This window comes from Oryctolagus cuniculus, chromosome X (genome assembly GCF_964237555.1).
Source record: "Oryctolagus cuniculus chromosome X, mOryCun1.1, whole genome shotgun sequence".
NCBI classification, from domain to species: Eukaryota; Metazoa; Chordata; class Mammalia; order Lagomorpha; family Leporidae; genus Oryctolagus; species Oryctolagus cuniculus.
In genome coordinates, this window is record NC_091453.1 from 34,241,987 (window position 1) to 34,260,671 (window position 18,685).

Sequence of the window (18,685 nt, forward strand, 5' to 3'; positions counted from 1 at the left end):
AAGGCACACATGCCCCTAGCCTAGCTCCCATGGCACGCATGCCCCTAGCCTAGCGTCAGTGCCCCTGTCTCTGTGCTCACCCCACCCCACCCGGCCCCAGGGCTCCCATGGCACGCATGCCCCTAGCCTAGCGTCAGTGCCCCTGTCTCTGTGCTCACCCCACCCCACCCGGCCCAAGGGCTCCCATGGCACGCATGCCCCTAGCCTAGCTCCCATGGCACGCATGCCCCAGCCTAGTGTCAGTGCCCCTCTGTCTGTGCTCACCCCACCCCACCCGGCCCAAGGGCTCCCATGGCACGCATGCCCCTAGCCTAGCGTCAGTGCCCCTGTCCCTGTGCTCACCCCACCCGGCCCGAGGGCTCCCATGGCACACATGCCCCTAGCCTAGCGTCAGTGCCCCTGTCTCTGTGCTCACTCCACCCCACCCGGCCTGAGGGCTCCCATGGCACGCATTTGCCCCTAGCGTCAGTGCTCCAAGCGTCAGAGAGCAGTGCGTCAGAGAGCAGTGCGTGGGAGGGGACTGGCCTTTCGAACTCAGTTCTTTTTCTTTCTCTCCCCAGGCAGGGGCGTGATGGGAGGACAGGGAAGGCTTGAGGGAAGAGGGCAGTAGGTTACAGGGTCGCTGTCTGGGCTGATCACTGTCCTGTTGCACGTGGGGCTTGTGCTAGGTTGTGGGGATACCGCAACGAACCAGACAGACACTGGTGCACTTCCCACCTGCCCTGGGGGTGTTTTGGGAGCTCCTGGTGGGCAGAGTCTGGTTGTCCCGGCCACATCCTCCGCTCCCTCCTTTCCTCTCTTCCTGCTCCCCCCCTCTCTGCCCCTAGGGAGAGAGGGGGGCTTCAACATTCAAAGGGCAAAGGTTGAGATGCTGGGGGCGGGGGGGGGGGAGGGCACAGCCCCACTGCGCCAAGGCTTGTGACTTACACGCGTGTCATTTCAGGGGGTGAAAGGAAGTCTCCTCAATGCTTCCTATTGAAAAGGGAGCACGGAGTCTGAGGGTTGGGAGAGGGCACCTGCTGAGGTTGTCCCAGGGAGCACCCCTCAGGCAGGGGTACAGAGGTGGCTTTGTCTGAAGGAGCAGGAGACCAGACTACCTTTGAGGTCATCACCTCAGCACGTATTGATGTCCCAGGACAGCAAAGCAAGAATTGATGGGGACACAAAAACAAAACCAAATAAACCAGCTCCACATCATTGGTGCAGGTAGACAGAATATGTTTTGAAAAATGCTTTATAAGTCAGTATATTGCAGAATGGGAAAACTTTTGGAGCAAAATAGAAAAAAAAATGATCTAGGTTTTAGATTTTTAAAAAATTTATTTGGAAGGCAGAGAAAGGGAGATATCTTCTGCCTCCTACAGCCTGGACTAGGCTAGGTTGAAAATAGGACCCAGAACTGGCTCTGGGTCTCCCATGTGGGTGGCAGGGACTGAACCGCTTGAGCCATCACTGCTGGCTTTCTTCCAGGGTGCACATTTAGCAGGAATCGGGAATCAGCAGCAGAAGCAGTACGCAAACCCAGGCACTCTGATCTGGGATGTAGGCATCCTACCAGTGTCTTAGCCACTGCACCAACTACATGCTCCTGATTTAGGTGTTTTGTTTGTTTTTAGAAAAAAAAATGTAGCTTTTAAATCTACTCCTTAAAAATAAGAACAGGAAACACACAACTTGTAAATGCTAATTTAAAAAGCAATCAGCAAATGTAGCGGTTTAGGTTTCCTGATGGAGAGTTAAAGGGGACAGACCTAGGGGCAGAGAGAGAGAGGGGGAGCAGGAAGAGAGGAAACGAGGGAGCGGAGGATGTGGCCAGCATTGTGAGGCAGAAGGTTAAGCCACTGCTTGCGACATTGGCATCACAATACCGCTTCTGATCCAGCTCCCTGCTAATGAGACTGGGAAAGCAGTGGATGATGATCTAAGTACTTGGGCCCCTGCCACCCACATGAGAAATCTGGATGGAGCTCCTGGCTCAAGGCTCTGAACTGGCCCAGCCCCAGCTGTTGCAACCATTTGGGGAGTGAAACAGTGGATGGCAGATCTGTCTCTCCCTCACTCTCTGTCGCTCAGAGTGACAGAGAGGAGACCTGGCTGCAACGGCCAGGTCTAGGCTGAAGCCAGGATTAGGAGCTTCTTCTGGGTCTCCCATGTGGGTGTAGGGATTCAAGCACTTGGGCCATCTGCTGCTGCTTCCCCAGGGCATTTAACAGGGAGCTGGATCAGAAGTGGAGCAGCCACGACTTTAACTGGCACCCATATGGGATGCCAGAGCTGCAGGCAATAACTTTACCTGCTACACTGGCCCCATAAAATAAATCTTAAAAAAGAAGAGAAGAGGAACAGGAGTCTTTCATCTTGGCTCCCACGTGGCACCCAACAGTTTAGGAACCATTCCTCATGTAATTGGCCTCAACCCCAGCACTCATAAGCTGCGTGACCTTGGACAAGTTACCTAAGCTGGTCTGGGCCTTGGCTTTCCTCAGGAAAGTGAGGACAATAGTTACACTTGCCTCATGGGGGTCATCTGTGCGTGTGAATGAGTTAATAGCACATGTTAATAATATACTTGGAAGTCTCAGAAACACCAAATGGAATTAGACATTAATTCCACATTCATTCCTTTAATAGTGATATGCTTAGCACACAGTGCTTTTTTTTTTAACAAAAATATTATTTGAAAGGCAGAGTTAGAAGGAGAGAGGCAGAGAGGTCTTCTATCAGCTGGCTCACTCTGCACTTGTCCATGACTGGGGCTGGGCCAGGCCGAAGTCAGGAGCCTGGAACTTGATCTGGGTCTCTCAAGTGGGTGAACAGGGGCCCAAGTATTCAGGCCATCTTCTGCTGGTTTCCCAGATGCATTAGCAGGAAACCAGCTCAGAAGTGGAGCAGCCGGGACTCAAACCCGCGATCATATGGGATGCCGGTATCACAGGCATTGGCTTACCCGGCTGCGCCACAAAGCCGGCGGCACAGTGAGTGCTTAATGAGCTGTTTGAAAATGAACAAACCACATTTAGCCCTGGCAGTAGCCCCTGTCAAGCAGGTAACTCCCTTCTCTCAGCAAGGCAGAGAACCTGTGTATAGAGTCTGCTGGCTTGGAGCCTGGATGGGGTTTGACAGAGGCGGCACCCTGCCAGGGAAACTTCTAGACTTGGCACAAGAGGCAGATGCTTTTGTACCCACATCTTGCTCAATCTCTGTGGTGTCCAGCCTGGGAAGATTGCGCAGGTTATGGTACCCGGCTGTTGAGTGGCCTGTGGGGAACTGGTGGCCTCCCAGGAGCTGTTGCTGCAGTAACTGCTGCATGCACGCCCTTCCCGACGGTCTCTAGAAACGTGCGTGTGTGTATGTGTGTGTGTGTGTGCTGCTCACCAGGGGCAGATGGGGAGAGCCTCCTTATCCTGCCTGCACGTCTCTGTACGAAGCCCTGTCCTCCAAAGGAGCAATCAGGAGGGCCTCTTCTGGGGGAAGCACAGCCAGCCCCAGTTTCTCACGGGGATGGCCAAGACTGCCTTACTACCATCTGCAGAAAGGAGGCGGCCTTCTCAACTGGGTTTAGCACATACACGGGTATGTGGAAAACCAGAATGAAAAAGTATGAGGGGCTGGGGCCAGCGCTGTGGTGCAGGGTAATCCCAGCTAGGACAGAGCATGGGGGAACTGGGGCGGGCGTTCTGCTCCCCGCTGTCTGCCCGAACAACCCTGTTTGGCCAGTCTTAAGAACATGCCAATTCTGCAGTTCACTCGGGATGGTAAATTAAACAGGTGTGTGGCATCTGTTCTTCAAGCCATGATTCTATATTGCGGAGCTTTCCTGTGTCATCCCTTGCTGGGCACACGACCACTGTTCTGTGCAACTCCTGTTTTTTTCTAATACTCTAGATTTCGGCTCTCAACAGTTGTCTGCCTTTGCTACGCGGGGCCAGCACTTGACCTTGTTGGATCCTGCCCTAGGGTAAGCATTTCAGTTCTCCAGCGCTGTGCCCCTATTCTGAGCTGCTGGGAGTTTCTACCAGTGGCTGAGCTCTAACTCAAATGCCACTGGTTGCACTGACGGCTTAGTGACTAGGGATGATTCCCAAAGAGCAGGCGCGAAGCTCTGACTTCCCTCACTGACTGTGTACCTCACTCAGCCCGCTGCACAGGAGAAAGGTGGGGGACTCTCTGACAATACCTTTCTGGGCATACAATTAGGTGGAACCACCAGAGAAGTGACACACATGCTTTTTCCCTCTAAGCCAAAGTTTTGGGACCGAGACAGGGCCCAGGAATGAACTGGCTCCACCTGCACTGGCAATCAGAGCCGACACATCCCATTGGTAAAGCGGAAGCCTTGCTTCCTGTTAACTTGTATCACCATCTCAGCACGTTCTCTGGGGGCTGGCTCTGGCCCAAGAGCAAAAGCAGGACCCCGCTGCTGGAGTTCTCACCCAGGAAGTTGTTCAGAAATGTGGCCTTCCGGGTCCCATCACGTCTGCTCAGGGGACAAATTCCATTGCTTCGAGACCCTGAATTCAACTCATGACCAATAAGGTCCATTCACTTGTCTTGCACCCTGGGTGCCGAGGTGAGGCTAAACAGATGAACTGGTTCCCACCTCTGGTGTCTCAGTTCTCACCTCCCCTCGCCACTGAGCACACCACTTAGGATTCCATCCTTCTGCTAAGTGTTTCAAATGGTTTTTATTGCCCATTCCACTTGGCTAGCTACCAGGTTTGTTTTCAGTCTCCCTTTTGGTCCGGTTACTCATTTCCCTGTCTGTGCCTGCAAGCTTTTCCCTGCTCTTTCCCACTGCACAGAACTGGTAGCCGCCTGGGGAATGGGAGCGGAGCCCGTCAGTCTTCATCGGAGTCACTGGGGCCCATGTACTGGCACACGGCGTCATAATGCAGCTCCACCAGCTGATCATCTCTGTGCAGCTGTACCAAAGCCCTGCTTCGCGCTGTGTCACGGCGCAGCAGCTGGCCTACCTGGAGCAAGGGTGGACCAGAGTTAGCAAGGCCAGCCCAGCCCCCTTAGGACATCCCCTGGTGAACCCCAATCCCCCATCTCCACGTCTGGCACTCACCCTTCCGGCCTGTGGTCCCAGCACCACCATCACGCGTTCACCTTCTGTCTTGGGAACCAGTGTCTCCAACATGTCCTCCTTTACACCTGCAGATGAGCAAGAGGGGTGGTGAGACCTACAGCCCAGCCAGGGTCTGGTTGTGGGGCCTTTGCTGTATTCCCTCGAACCACATTCCACGCATTTCAAAGATGAAGAAAACTAAGCAGCCGTTCATACAGCTAACTGAGATGGAGCCAGTGCTGTGGTACAGTGTGTCAAGCCACTGCCTGCAATACTGCCATCCCATATGAGTGTAGGTTTGAGTCCTGGCTGCACCACTTCTGATCCAGTTCCCCGCTCCTGTTCCTGGAAAGGCAGTAGAGGATGGCCCAAGTGCTTGAGCCCTTCCATCCACATGGGAGACCTGGATGGAGCTCCAGGCTGCTTGCTTTGTCCTGGCCCAGCCCTGGCCATCTGGAGACAGAAGCATTGGATGGAAGATCTCTCTCTTCTCTCTCTCTCTCTCTCTGTCTCTAACTCTACCTTTCAAAAATAAGTAAGTCTTTAAAAAAAAATAGAAAAGAGGGGCCGGCACCATGGCACAGGTTAATCCTCCGCCTGCAGCACCGGCGGCATCCCATATGGGTGTCAGTTCTAGTCCCAGTTGCTCCTCTTCCAATCCAGCTCTCTGCTGTGGCCTGGGAAAGCAGTAGAAGATGGCCCAAGTCCTTGGGCCCCTGCACCCATATGGGAGACCTGGAAGAAGGTCCTGGCTCCTGGCTTCGGATTGGTACTGCTCCAGTGGTTGCAGCCATTTGGGGAGTGAACCAATGGAAGGAAGACCTTTCTCTCTGTCTCTTCCTCTCACTATCTGTAACTACCTCTCAAACAAATAAAATCTTCTTAAAAAAACAGAAAAGAAATAACTGTGATGGAGGGAGCAGTGGTGGTAACAGACACTACTACTTACTGTGGACAAGCTGCAGGCCCTGCCTTTACCAGGAGCTCAACACACAACTAGCACCCTGTGCTCCCCTCCTCAACCCCTTGCCTTAAAGGCGCCCGTCACGAGTCACAAGCAGGAGAAATGGTGACACCATGCTAAGTGGACAGTCAGGGGGAGTGGGGCTCAGGTAAGGACCATCACGGAAGGGTCTCATGTTCTGTAAGAGCATGCTGGTTCCTGCAAGGAATGTGGACTCTGCCCCGCCTCCCAGCTGCAGCTCAGCCTCACCTTCTAACACTCGGCCTTCATCAGTTCGACATACACAGGTGTCTGGGCTCAGGAGATCTTCAATCGTCATCTAGGGAGAGGGGCCGGGGGATGGGAGATGTTAGAGGCTTAAGGAGGCCCACTCCCTGGGGGAGGGAGGTGAGCCCTGCTGCAGGGTGTGCACCTTGGTGTTGTAGTACTGGCCATTCTTGTAGAGCTTGTTCACAAAGCGTACGCGCAGGTCTCTGTGTATCCAGTGTGGACTTCTGGAAGCTGTCTTCTCGCTTTTGGCCACAGGCCCTTCTTGTCTGTGGAGAGGGAGCCAGCACCAGGCTCAGGTCATCATCACATGCCCATTCCAGTCTCCCTACCTTTGCCGCTGCTGGGAAACCCACCCATTGGGTCAATCCTAGTTCCTTCCATGGACTGCCTCCCCTCGACGGCCCGAGCTCACCCACATGCCTGCCCTCATCCCTCGTCCCTCGGCCCACAGTCTCACTGGTCTACGGGGTGTTTCCGCTTCCTCGTTGAGTCCAGATGGGCATGGGCACCCTGATCTTGGAGGGTCTTCTGTGACAAGGCTGGGTCGGTCGGTCGCCCCGTGGGAGTTGTGTTCTCCTGATCTGTAGAAGGGTGCATGGCGGGAAAGAGGAACGGGCCTCAGTGTCTCACTGGCCCTGCTGCCTGAAGCCGTGCCTGAGCCCAGGGCCCTCTGCTGCCTCCCAAAGCACCCCTCGTCATCATGACACCTTTACCACAGCTACTACAATGCTTCTGCCCTTACTCTGCATCATCTCAGCCTCCTTCAGGAAGCCCTTTCCCGACCACCCAGCTCACACGGACACTGCAGCCACCGCGCATAGCCCGCAGGGGCCCAGAGAACCGTCTGCATCCACCTGCCACAGCATCTTGTCCCACTGAAGTGCCTGCCCCTGGGCTGCTCTGCCTGCCTCCTGCTTGGCCACACCCTAATCCTAGTGCCTGTCACTCCCTAGAGCAAAAGAAGGGCTCAGCACCCCAAAAAATCCCACCTGTTTCTTTTCCTTCTGAGAAAGGCTAAAAACCCAGGGATACTAGATCGACTTTTTTTTTTCTTCCCCCACTGAAATAAACCACTCAGATCTCTTTTTGCCTCCTGACCTCTGGCAGGAAATCCCAGCCACCAGGCAGATGGCTACCCTCCCCTCTGCAGATGGAAAACCCATTGCAAGACACAGGCCCTGCCCCTCCTGCCCCAGAGCACTTCTCCCTTCTCTGCCTCCCCTCCGGGGATTCAGGAGGCCCACTCACTGAGATCCATGGAGTTCTCATCATGCTCCTGCTGGGAGACAGGGCGCAGGCAGTACTCACTAACAGTCACCACAGAGTTCTCCCCTGTCAGACGCACCATGGCCCGAGCATTGTCAGGGTCAAGGCCTTCAACCTACCACGTCAAGAGGAAGAAGTTAGCGAGGTTAAGTGGACTCCACCCACATTCCTAGGACCAAGCTGTCCATCTCTTACCTCCAACACACCTGACCCCTGTTTCACCCACCGACTTGTGACCCCCTAAAAGCTGGGACCGGGTCTGGTTCTTGGGTGGGGTACAGACATTTTTTATGTATTTAATCCTCAGAGACTCGTGATGATTGCTATTCACTCCTTTTTTCATTTTTAAAAAAAGATTATTTGGAAGAGAGAGAGAGAGAGAGGAGAAGACAGATTTTCCACCCACTGGTTCACTCCCCAAATGGCTGCAATGACCAGGGTTGGGCCAGGCTGAAGCCAGGAGCCAGCAGCTTCATCAGGTCCCCCACGTGGGTACAGGGGCCCAAGGTCTTGGGGCACCTTCTGCTGCTTTCCTAGGCACATTAGCAGGGAGCTAGATGGGAAATGGAGCAGCTAGGACTGGAACTGGTGCCCTTATGGGATGCCAATGCTGCATGCCAGGGCTTTAACACCCAGTGCTACAGCCCGAATCTTCCCCCCCCCTTTTTTTTAAGATTTATTTATTTATTTGAAAGTTAGAGTTGCACATAAAGAAGGACAAGAAGAGAGAGAAAGAAAGAGAGAGAGAGAGAGAGAAGTCTTCCATCTGCTGGTTCACTCCCCATTTGGCCACAACAGCCAAAGCTGCCCTGAGCCGAAGCCAGGAGCCAGGAGCTTCCTCCAGGTCTCCCACGCGGGTACAGGGGCCCAAGGACTTGAGCCATTTTCCACTGCTTTCCCAGGTCATAGCAGAGAACGTGATCAGAAGTGGAGCATCCAGGCCTCGAACCAATGGCCATATGAGATGCTGGCACTGCAGGTGGCGGCTTTACCCACTATGCCACAGGGCCAGCCCCCTAACTCCCTTTTGTAAATTAGCTTTTTAATTTATTTGAAAGACAGAGAGCTATCCCATTTGCTGGTTAACTTTCCAAATGCCCACAACAGTTGGAGCTGGGGGCCAGGTCAAAGCCAAGAGCTGGGAACTCAATCCGGTGCTTCCACATGGGAGCAGGGCCCCAGGTAACTGAGCCATTAGCTGCCACTCGCCAGGGTGGGCACCAGCAGGAAGCTGGAATCAGGAATGGAGCCAAGCCTCAAACCCAGGCACTTCCATATGGGCATGCCAAGTGGCGTCTTAATTACTGCACCAAACACCTGCCCTGCTCCCTTTTCATTGGCACCTGAAGCTCAGAAAAACCTAGCAAGTGGCCCTGCCGTGTTACCTAGTGAAGCAGTGTGCCAGGCAGGCCTAAAAGACCTGGACTTCCAGCCCTTTTACCCCAAACCCGATGCTTCCTGCCTCCGACCCTCAAATCCATCTTCCTTGGTCTCCAGGGACACCCTGGCTCCTTACCTTCCCGTAGCGGCCTCGGTAATGGCCAGAAACGACCGTCACAGCTGTCCCCGTCTTCAGCCCTTCGGGCTGCCTTGTCGTATCCTGCCCGTCATCCTGATCTTGGTCCACATTTGTTCTTGGAAGGCAGCTGGAACTGGTGGAGGTCAAGGCCTTCATCTCAGCCAGGTTGGCGCCCAGCCCTAACCCCTTGGGCCTCAATGAGTTGACACGGGGCTTCACTATTCTGCGTGAAGGAATATGGATTTACTGGGGACGGGATACAAGCACCTTCAGTGGCTTCCTCTCTCCCCTGCTAAATCCTACCCCATCGAATGTTCAAGAATGCCCTTTCCAATCTCTCACTTCGGATTGTTTTGGACCTACAGAAATGGAACTTCATTTGTTTCAACTTAACACCATGCTGCATACACTACATATTATACAGTATCTACGGTGGCATCTGAGGCAGGCCCTCATAACCAAGCATTTCCTTGTAACCTTCTATTTCCACAGCAGAAATCATATGCCCGGTCAGGCCAGACAGGAGAAACAGGCTATAAGAACGCTCAATGCCAATGCAGATCATGTTCGGCTGCCACATGGTTTGTGAAAAATTGTCTGCTTTTCGAAATTCATTGGAGTTTCCAATTGTGGAGAAGGGATTGTAAGTCCGTGTGATAAAAGCAGATACTTAGCCTGTGCTTACTTGGGGTGGGGGCCTATTCAATGTGCTTTATGGGTATCATCTCATCAAACTCTCACGAGAGGCCTGTGAAGTCCATCCTGTTACCCCCACTTTTCAAATGAGGAATTGGAAACAGGAGTGGAAGAGGCTACTGAATTAGGGGAATAATGTATCCTCTCTCCCTGCCTGAAGGGTTCTGGGTTGGCAGTCACCATGGGGTGGTGGCGGCAGGGGGCGGGGGGGGGCGCTTGTTCACAGCTCCATCCGTCCACCCCGTCACCCTTAGCCCAAAACTCACTGACTGAAAGTGCGTCCAATGCCATCACCAGGTTTCCAGCCCATACCCCGCAGCATGGCCAGTCCATAGGCCTCCACAGAGACTGCCTCATAATCAGCTTCTTTTGGTACCTAATGGGTTCAGGAAGAGGAAGGAGCGTCAGATTTTGCAAACACTGGCTTTCTATGCGTGTGAGTATGTGCATCTGAGAGGCAGACGCGCGCGTGCACATGCACACACACACAGAGAGAGAGAGAGAGAGAGAGAGAGAAAGAGTATGAGAGCTCCCAGCTGCAACTAGGCTGGGCTGAAGCCAGGAGCCAGGAAATCAACCCACTTGATAGGCAAGAACCCAACTACCCAACTACTTGGGCCATCACCACAGCCTTCCGGGGTGCACCTGAGCAGAAAGCTCTGGAATCAGGAGACAGAGCTGGGTTTGGAACTCAGGCACTCCCACGTGGGACATGAGGATGCAGAGGGATTGCTAGAGTTGACACTGACACAGAGACCAGGAGATGACAGGGGGAGCCATGAGGAGATGAGAAGGAAAGAGTGTTGTGAGCAGAGAGGACAGTAAGAGCAAAGGCTCTGAGGCCAAACAAAACTCGGTGTGTGTGAAGAGTATTATGAAAATCAACATGACTGGAACAGGGACATGGGGGCAGAGGAGCATGGGTAAGGGGTCAATCAGGAGAGCTGGGTGCAGGAGGCAGACAACCTGCAGGCAGGTGGAGGTCACATGAGGGGCCAGCGAGAAAGTCACTGCAGTCGTCCAGATGTGCGGTGCTGGTGGTGATGAGAAGTGAAATTCTGGATGCATTTAGAAAAAAGGCAAAGACGGCGTTGACAGATCATACGTGGGGGTATGACAGAGAGAGGGAGGGGCAAAGATGACGGCAAGGTTTGGAGCTGAGGGAGAGGAAGGACTATGGAAGTGTGATCAATTGACAGGTGGAAGGCTGCTGGAGGGGGCTTGTCAGAGGGAAAATGAGAAACAAGGCCAGAGCTGGAACAGGATGAAGAGTAAATGGAGGGTCTTTGTTTGTTTTTTAATGAAAGACACCAGAGCACAAATGAAGGTGGATGAGTTCACTTCTAATCACCCCAGTTAAAGCCAGGATGGTCGATGCTCTGTGGCCATAGGAGAAGTAGGCCCTGAGGAAGCAGTGCAAAATACTTATGAATGAACAGGTGAGAAGTCGAGTCCAAGATATGGACAGACTTGCTTACTTCCATGGCCCTGCCGCTACCCTTTCCTGTGGTCGCTTCCCGTCGTTACTCCTTCAATCCTTTCATTCACTCATTCCAGACACACAAGTTGTCTCACTAACAGACACACCACACAGCCTTCCTGCCATGGCCTGCTCGGGCAGCTGCTACCATTAGGAATACTCACCCTGCTCTTGCCTCTCTCGCTAAACCCTACCTCGCCTTCTCTCACGCCACTTGGATCTGAGTCCTTACCATCTCTGGTCTAGACTGCTGGGCTCCCTGCTTCTACCTTCACTTACTAGTCTGTTGTGTTCACAGTAGATTCTGTTGAATCATAAGTCGCATCCTTTCTCTGCCTAGGGCCCACCCATGGCTATCATTTCATTCAGGGTAAAAGCCAAAGTTCTCATCATGACCCACAAAGCCCTGCCTGGTCTCGCCGCACCCCCTCCACTGCCACCTGACTTCTCTTACTAATTCCAGTCCAGCCGCGTTGGTCTCCTTGGTGTTTGTCAAACACTCCAGGCAGTGTCCACCCTCATGGCTATTATATTTCCTCTTCCCTCTGCCTCTCACCCCATTCAGACAATCCTAGGATCCAACTTCATATTCCAATATCTGGATTCATGTGTTAATGTTCCCAAAAAGGCTGGAAGGAGGAAGAGCTAGGCAGTAGGCCTCCAGTGTACACACAGACTTTCTTTGCTGTGTGTAAGAAGGCATGCATGGCAGACAGGGCAAGGAGAAACCAAGGGAGCAAGGGGGTAAGGGGCCAACTCACAGTTTCAGCTGAGTGTTCGCTGTCTACCCCTTCCTTGTTGGAGGTGTATCCTTTCTGGATCATGGGGATAGTGAGCATGGAGTCGGCATTTGCATTCTTTCTTTCTTCCAGGGACTTCTCGGTTTCTAAGGAAGAATGGGAGGGAGCAATGAGGTCCCACCCCATGTATCTTCCACCTTCTTCCTTGTCTTTCTTCACTGGAGCAGGGTGGGGAGAGGGGGCCCACTTACCCTCAATCAGTTCCTTCACAGCCTGGGACAGCACCTCATCCATCAAGGTCTTGGTGTCTGTGGATAGCCCAGAGGGCTGGACCAGGGGCTGCCTGTGATAGCCATTCTGAATCAAGGGAATGACAGGTTCCTTGGGGACCTCTGAGGGCTTCACACTGATGTGGACAAAGAAAGGTAAGGTGAGGAGAGAAGCAGGGTCCGTGGGTTCCAGCTACACCCCCCCTATGCAGAGAAACACAAGAGCCAAGCCCCCTCCTAGCTCCATGGACCATGCCTCTGATTGCACGTCATTGTCCCTCCAGCCCTTAAATGACAGTATCTTCCAGGAATCATTGCCAGGCCGTCTGTTCATCCCAAGAACTACAGATGACCATTTGCAGCCAGACTCTTCCCAGCTCCAGAACAGCCTCCTAGGCGGTTGCTTCTCTTCTGCGAGTCCCTCCCTCAGGCACTTCAGCCTCTTCTTTCCTAAAGATGCTGATGCGGCCTCCCTCAACCTGAATCTGCAGCTCCATCTCGTTCCCCGTATTAGAGTCGCCCCCATTCACTTTAGCTGAGACAACAGGGTCCTGTAATTATTCCCTCTTTCCCACTTATCTGAACGCACACACCAGAGTGTCCCAGCATCATAAAGGTATTCCCTGTCATGAATGTGAGGGCATTTCAAAAAGTCCATGGAAATGAATACTGAAATAATGCGCATTTCCCACGAACTTTCTGAAGTATCCTTATACATCTTCTCAGTCCACACGGCCATGAAAAGCAACTTCCCTACTTCTCCCACAAGCTCCTGCCTTCTCTCCTCCACGGATTTCCTGAGGCCGTGGTTCAGGCTTTCCAGGCCACTGTCATCAAAGCAAACTACTCGAGTCCTCCCGCTCGCACCCACGGCACCGATTTACAAGGGGCGAAAGACCCGGCGCTTCACCTTTGTAGCTGCCTCCCTTCCACGGTCTTCAAGAAATCCTTCTCCTCTGGGGCGGACTCTGCGCCATCACTTAGGGCCACCAGCCGCCTCCGAGAGGACGTACGAGTAAAGGCGAATGAAATTGGGGCAGTAGAAGGTGCAGTCGGCTGCAAAACACCATCTTCGGCGTCTGCCATCTTGCCCCAGTTCCCAGGCTGGTGCGCTGCTTGCTGGGAAGTTTAGTTTGGGTTCAATTCGCTAGCGGCAGTCAGACAAGCGCAAGAACTACATTTCCCAAAAAGCATTGCGGCGTCGGCCGACGAAACCAAACAACTAGCCGTAGGAAGTTATTGTAGCGCGTCTGAATTTCACAGGAATGCGCCTGCGCCAAGTATACCGGGAACTGTAGTTCCGCCAAGAGGCGGTAGCGGTAGAAGGTAGATTCCTTCTTCCCAGGAGTTCGTTTCTTCTTGTTTTAGAGAATGGTCTTGAAAACAGGTATTCCATTATTCTAACAATCTCATGGCTATGTTTCCAGTTTAGAAACCCTGGGCATCTTGGGATGGGCCCTGAACTCCCAAAGGAACAGCTACAGTAACTTTCAAAACAGAGCAATAAATTTTTAAAAAATCTTTATTCAGCAATACTTTTAGACTTACATGTCGCGAAGTAATACTGTTCTTTTTTTTTAAAAAAAGATTTATTTATTTGAAAGTCAGAGTTACACAGAGAGAGGAGAGGCAGAGAGAGAGAGAGAGAGAGAGAGAGAGAGAGGTCTTCCATCCAATTGTTCACTCCCCAGATGGCCACAATGGCCAGAGCTGTGCCGATCCGAAGCCAGGAGCCAGGAGCCTCTTCCCAGTCTCCCACGTGGGTGCAGGGACCCAAGGACTTGGGCCATCTTCTACTGCTTTCCCGGGCCATACCAGAGAGCTACACAGGAAGTGGAGCAGCCAGGTCTCGAACCGGTGCTCATATGGGATGCCGGCACTTCAGGCCAGGGCGTTAACCCACTGCACCACAGTGCCAGCCCCAAGTAGTGTTCTTTTATATCTTTTATCCAGATACTCTTAAGCTTTTTATATAACAATAGTATAATTATCAAAATCAGAATGATGCAATACTATTAGCTGTAGACAATTTTCTGTTCCAGAATTCAGAATTAAACCTAAGATCACATATTGCAATATAATTGCAATGCCTCCTTTCTCTTCTTCAGTCTTGTGGCAGCTTCTCAGTCTTTCTTGACTTCTAACTCTTGCAAAGTACAGTTCATTTTTTTGTAGAACCTTCCTCAGATAGGTTTGTCTGATGATTTCTCATTGTTGGACTGAGGTTATGAATGTTTGGCAAAAAATGATGCAGAAATGATGTGCCCTTCTAACTATATCATACTAGGGGATTTGTGATGTTGATATGTCTTATTACAAATGAAGTGAGCATGGATCACATGGTGCTATAGTTTGAATATTTATCTCTCTTCACTCAGGAGTTTAGTCCTGAAAGGATTTTTTTAATGATGTATTTATTTGTTTTTAAAAGGATTTATTTATTTTTTAAATTTTTTTTTTTACAGTGAGACAGGGAGAATCAGAGAGAGCTCTTCCATCTGCTGATTGACTCCCCAGATGGTCTCAATGGCTGGGGTTGGGCCAGGCTGAAGCCAGGAGGCTGGAACTCCATCTGGGCCTCCCATGTTGGTGGCAGGGGCATAAGCACTCAGACTATCCTTGGCTGCTTTCTCAGGAGCATTAGCAGGGAGCTAGACTGCAGGTAGAGCAGCTGGGACTGGAACAGGCACCCATATGGGATGCTGATGCTGCAGGCAGTGACTTAACAAGGCCATGATGCCAGCTCCAAGTCCTGAAAGACTTATGCTAATGGTTCTGAGTGGGTGGAAACAGTACCATTATGGTTTTTCCAGGTGAGGCTTTTGGGAAACGATTACACTGCATGAGGTCATTTGAGATGGAGCCTCCATGACTAAATCCTGATGGCTTTATGAGAATAGAGACACAGAGTAGTTTACTTCCTTTCTCTCTTGCCATGCGATGCCCTGTGCTACCTTGGGACTCAGCCAGCAAGAAGGCCATCACTAGGGGCTGAACCAACAGGGCCTGCATGATCATAGACTGTGACCCTCCAGAGTTATAAGCCAAAGTAAATCTCTTTTCTTTATAAAGTTAAGCTGTCTTGGGTATATACTTATAGTTATGAAAAGCTGACTAATACACTTGGTTAAGGTAGAGCCTGCCCGTTTTCTCCACTGCTGTATTGCCTGCAGGGCAAACTGTCCATGGCTGAAATGATACCCATTTCTTGAGGCAGCCATATGAGGCAGTGTGCACAATACAGGTTTTACTCAGGTCAGGGCCACAGGTGCCTGAGAGTCTTACCTTTACAGCTGATTCACACCTGGTCTCTAATCACTCCTAACAGGTACCAATGAGATCATGTCAGCCTACTCTGGTCCTGATACAAAACTGTGTAGTGAAAATATAAGGGGAGGAAAGACATTTTTTCTGTCTTTCCTTAATCCTGAATACAAAATCAGGAGTAACAAACATTGAAAAGTGTTTGCTTGCCATACAGTTAAGAAAGATTATATTCAAGTTTTTTTTAAAAGATTTATTTATTTATTTGAAAGGCAAGAGTTAGAAAGAGGGAGAGAGACATAGAGAATCCTCCATATGCTGGTTCACTTCCCAAATGGCTGCAATGGCTGGGGTCCAGCCAGGCCACAGCCAGGAGCTTCATATGGGTTGCCCACATGGGTGCAGGGGCCCAAGAACTTGGGCCATCTTTCATTGCTTCTCAACTGCATTAGCAGGGAGCTGGATCCCCAGTGGAGCAGCTGGGACTTAGCACCCATGTGGGATGCTGGCATGGTAGGAGGTATCTTAACCCTTTACACCACAGCACCAGCCCCTGTATTCAAGTTTTGCAAAATTAACCATTTATTGTGTTGTTCATTCAGTAACCATTGAGTACCTGTTCTGTTGCAGTACCTTGCCCCCAAGGTAACCATATGGGATACTGGAAATGCCAGGGGTTACACGTATGATTAAGAATGCACACATACAGTGGTTGAGGAGGCAGAAAGGAGATTAATTGTGCCCAGAACTACTTCTGGTAGTGGGAGGGGTGCTGAAAACTGAACAGGTGTTCTGGTAGATGGCAGGAAACGAAGCAAGATTGATATGTAGGGACTGGATCATGGATGGCAGGGAATTGGAGGCTTAGGAATTTTTTTTAATTTGTTTATTTATTGGAAAGAAAAGAGAGGGGCCAGCGGTGGCATAGCAGGTAAAGCCACCGCCTGCAGGGCTGGCATCCCACATAGGCACCGGTTTGAGACCTGGTTTACTCTCCAAGTGGCTACAACAGCCAGTGCTGGTCCAGGCTGAAACCAGAAGCCTGGAACTCCACCCAGGTTTCCCATGTGGGTTTGGGGCCCAAGCACTTGGGCCATTCTCAGCTGCTTTCCCAGGCACATGGATCGGAAGTGGAGCTGCCAGGACTCGAACTGGCAGCCATATGGGATGCCAGCATTGTAAGCAGTGGCTTTATCCACTGTGCCACAAGAGCGGCCTCTGTTTCTGATTCTTAAAATAGAAGGGTACTTCAAAAAGTTCGTGGAAATGCATATTATGAACAAACTATGCATAGATTTCTAAATTTCCATACCCCAAGTCAATTTATCTTTACATTCCCATATGAACTGTTGGAAGTACCCTCATATATTACTTTTACATTTGAGTAGTTCATTTTCACAAAGAGATTGGATGAGATACCCAAGGTGATGAAGCTGGTCACAGCGGAGTCAGATTTGAATCCGGGTTGCCTAGCTCCAGAGTTTAGCATCTTACCAAATTGTGAATACTGCCTCAGGGCTTCTGCTGGATTCTCAGCTTGGCTCTGTTCACTGCTCTCCACCTCCCACTATACTCCACCAACCTTATTGCCCTCCAGTAGCCTCCCCAAGGTTTAATAAAGCCATCTCCAGCACCATGGACCGATCACAGATCCCACAAAGACCCCAGGTTTTCACGCCTTACTGTATTTACCATGGGATGACCTCTTCAGGGGAGGCAGGGGGGTCTTGGGGCAGATGAGTGTCCTCCTTATTGTTGTCTTCAGGGTCTTCCATAATACTGACTAGGGAGTGGAGGCAATGAGAAAGCCATTAGAGATTCTTCATGGAAACTTCCTAGGCCTTGCCCCAAGTTAACATTCTAGCCCCCAGCTCTTTGAATTCATATTCTGGCCTCTGCAACTATGTAACTGTTGCCACAGTTCTTCAAATAACCATTTTTTTTTAAATTTAAACTTTCTTGATTTGAAATGCAGTGACAGAATGAGAGAGACAGATCTTCCATTTCCTGGTTCACTTCAGAAATGGCCTGCAACAGCCAAGGCCGGCCCAGGAGGAAGCCTGGAACCTGGAACTCCATCTGGATTTCCTATGTGGCTGACAGGGGACCAAATAATTGGGCCATGTTCCTCTGTTTTCCCAGGCGCATCACCAGGGAGCTGGATCAGAAGCAACACAGCCAGGACTCAAATCCTTGCTCTGATTTGGGATGCTGGAGTAACAACGCAGGGCTCAAGGCTCCGCCTTAAATAAAAATGATCCTGGGGGTGGTGGTGGTGTTGTAGTGGGTTAATCCACACCCTGCTACTCTGGCATCCCAGAGGGGCGCCCATTGGAGTCCCAGCTGCACCATTTCCAATCCAGCTCCCTACTAATGTGCCTGGGAGACAGCAGAGGATGGCCCAAGTCCCTGGGCCTGTGAATCCGCTTGGGACACCTGGAGGAAGCTCTTGGTTCCTGGCTTCAGCTTGGCCCAGCCCTGGCCATTGTGGCCATTTGGGGAGTGAACCAGCAGATGGAAGACCTCTCTCTCTGTCTCTCTGTAACTGCAGAAAGAAAGGAAAGCAAGGAAGGAGGCAGGCAGCACTGTGAGGTGTGCATGGAGTCTCAAACGTCATACTACTGAGGGTCAACATTAAAAAAAAAATCCTGGGCCCGGATAATTGAATAATCCCTGACACCTTCCTTCTGCCTGCTACTAACACACAGACCCCCGCCCCTCAAATAACACCTTTAGCTCCACCCTGGAGGGTGCTGCTCCAGGACTGGGCTCCTCAAACTTCCAGGCCCCGCCTCTGAACTACCAACCATTCCAGGCCCGCCCCTCCTCTGAGGACCCGCCCTAAGCACTCTCTAGACCCCGCCTCCTCAGAAAAGACATGCCAAGCCCTGATGACCAGAAAAAACATCTAGCCGCCCACCCAAAACTAATTTAGCACTCGCCTCCTGCGGTAACCTTTAAAGAAGATTAGAGGATGACCCCAAGGCCCCGCCGCTGACCGCACTCTCTGGGTCCCCGCCTCCACTGAAACACACCTATTGGCCACGCCCAAGTGCGTCATTAATGGCTTTAAGACACCGCCTCAGAACGCAGCTGCTTTCCGGCCCCGCCCCTTTAGGCCCCTTCCCCTACACGTAGTCCCCCCC

The 18,685-nt window shown here is 51.6% G+C and overlaps 1 protein-coding gene across 3 annotated transcripts; it reads right to left on the reverse strand.

The window, feature by feature from the left end:
• Nucleotides 1-4,666: 4,666 nt before the first annotated feature.
• GPKOW (G-patch domain and KOW motifs) lies at nucleotides 4,667-18,605 on the reverse strand. Of its 3 annotated transcripts, XM_008272608.3 has the most exons (12): nucleotides 18,482-18,605; nucleotides 17,232-17,322; nucleotides 12,258-12,412; nucleotides 12,028-12,152; nucleotides 10,053-10,162; nucleotides 9,088-9,313; nucleotides 7,554-7,686; nucleotides 6,763-6,886; nucleotides 6,448-6,571; nucleotides 6,285-6,354; nucleotides 5,072-5,157; nucleotides 4,667-4,973 (listed from the first exon to the last, which is right to left on the reverse strand). In XM_008272608.3, the coding sequence occupies exons 2-12, from the start codon at nucleotides 17,312-17,314 to the stop codon at nucleotides 4,839-4,841; spliced, it is 1,371 nt and encodes a 456-aa protein (XP_008270830.1). In that variant the 5' UTR covers nucleotides 17,315-17,322; nucleotides 18,482-18,605; the 3' UTR covers nucleotides 4,667-4,838. The 3 variants fall into 3 exon arrangements, with proteins under 3 accessions (XP_008270830.1, XP_017205245.1, XP_002719917.1); XM_017349756.2 differs by lacking the exons at nucleotides 17,232-17,322; nucleotides 18,482-18,605 and adding an exon at nucleotides 13,186-13,396 and having other exon boundaries at nucleotides 9,088-9,223; XM_002719871.4 differs by lacking the exons at nucleotides 17,232-17,322; nucleotides 18,482-18,605 and adding an exon at nucleotides 13,186-13,395.
• Between the last annotated feature and the right edge of the window lie 80 nt (nucleotides 18,606-18,685).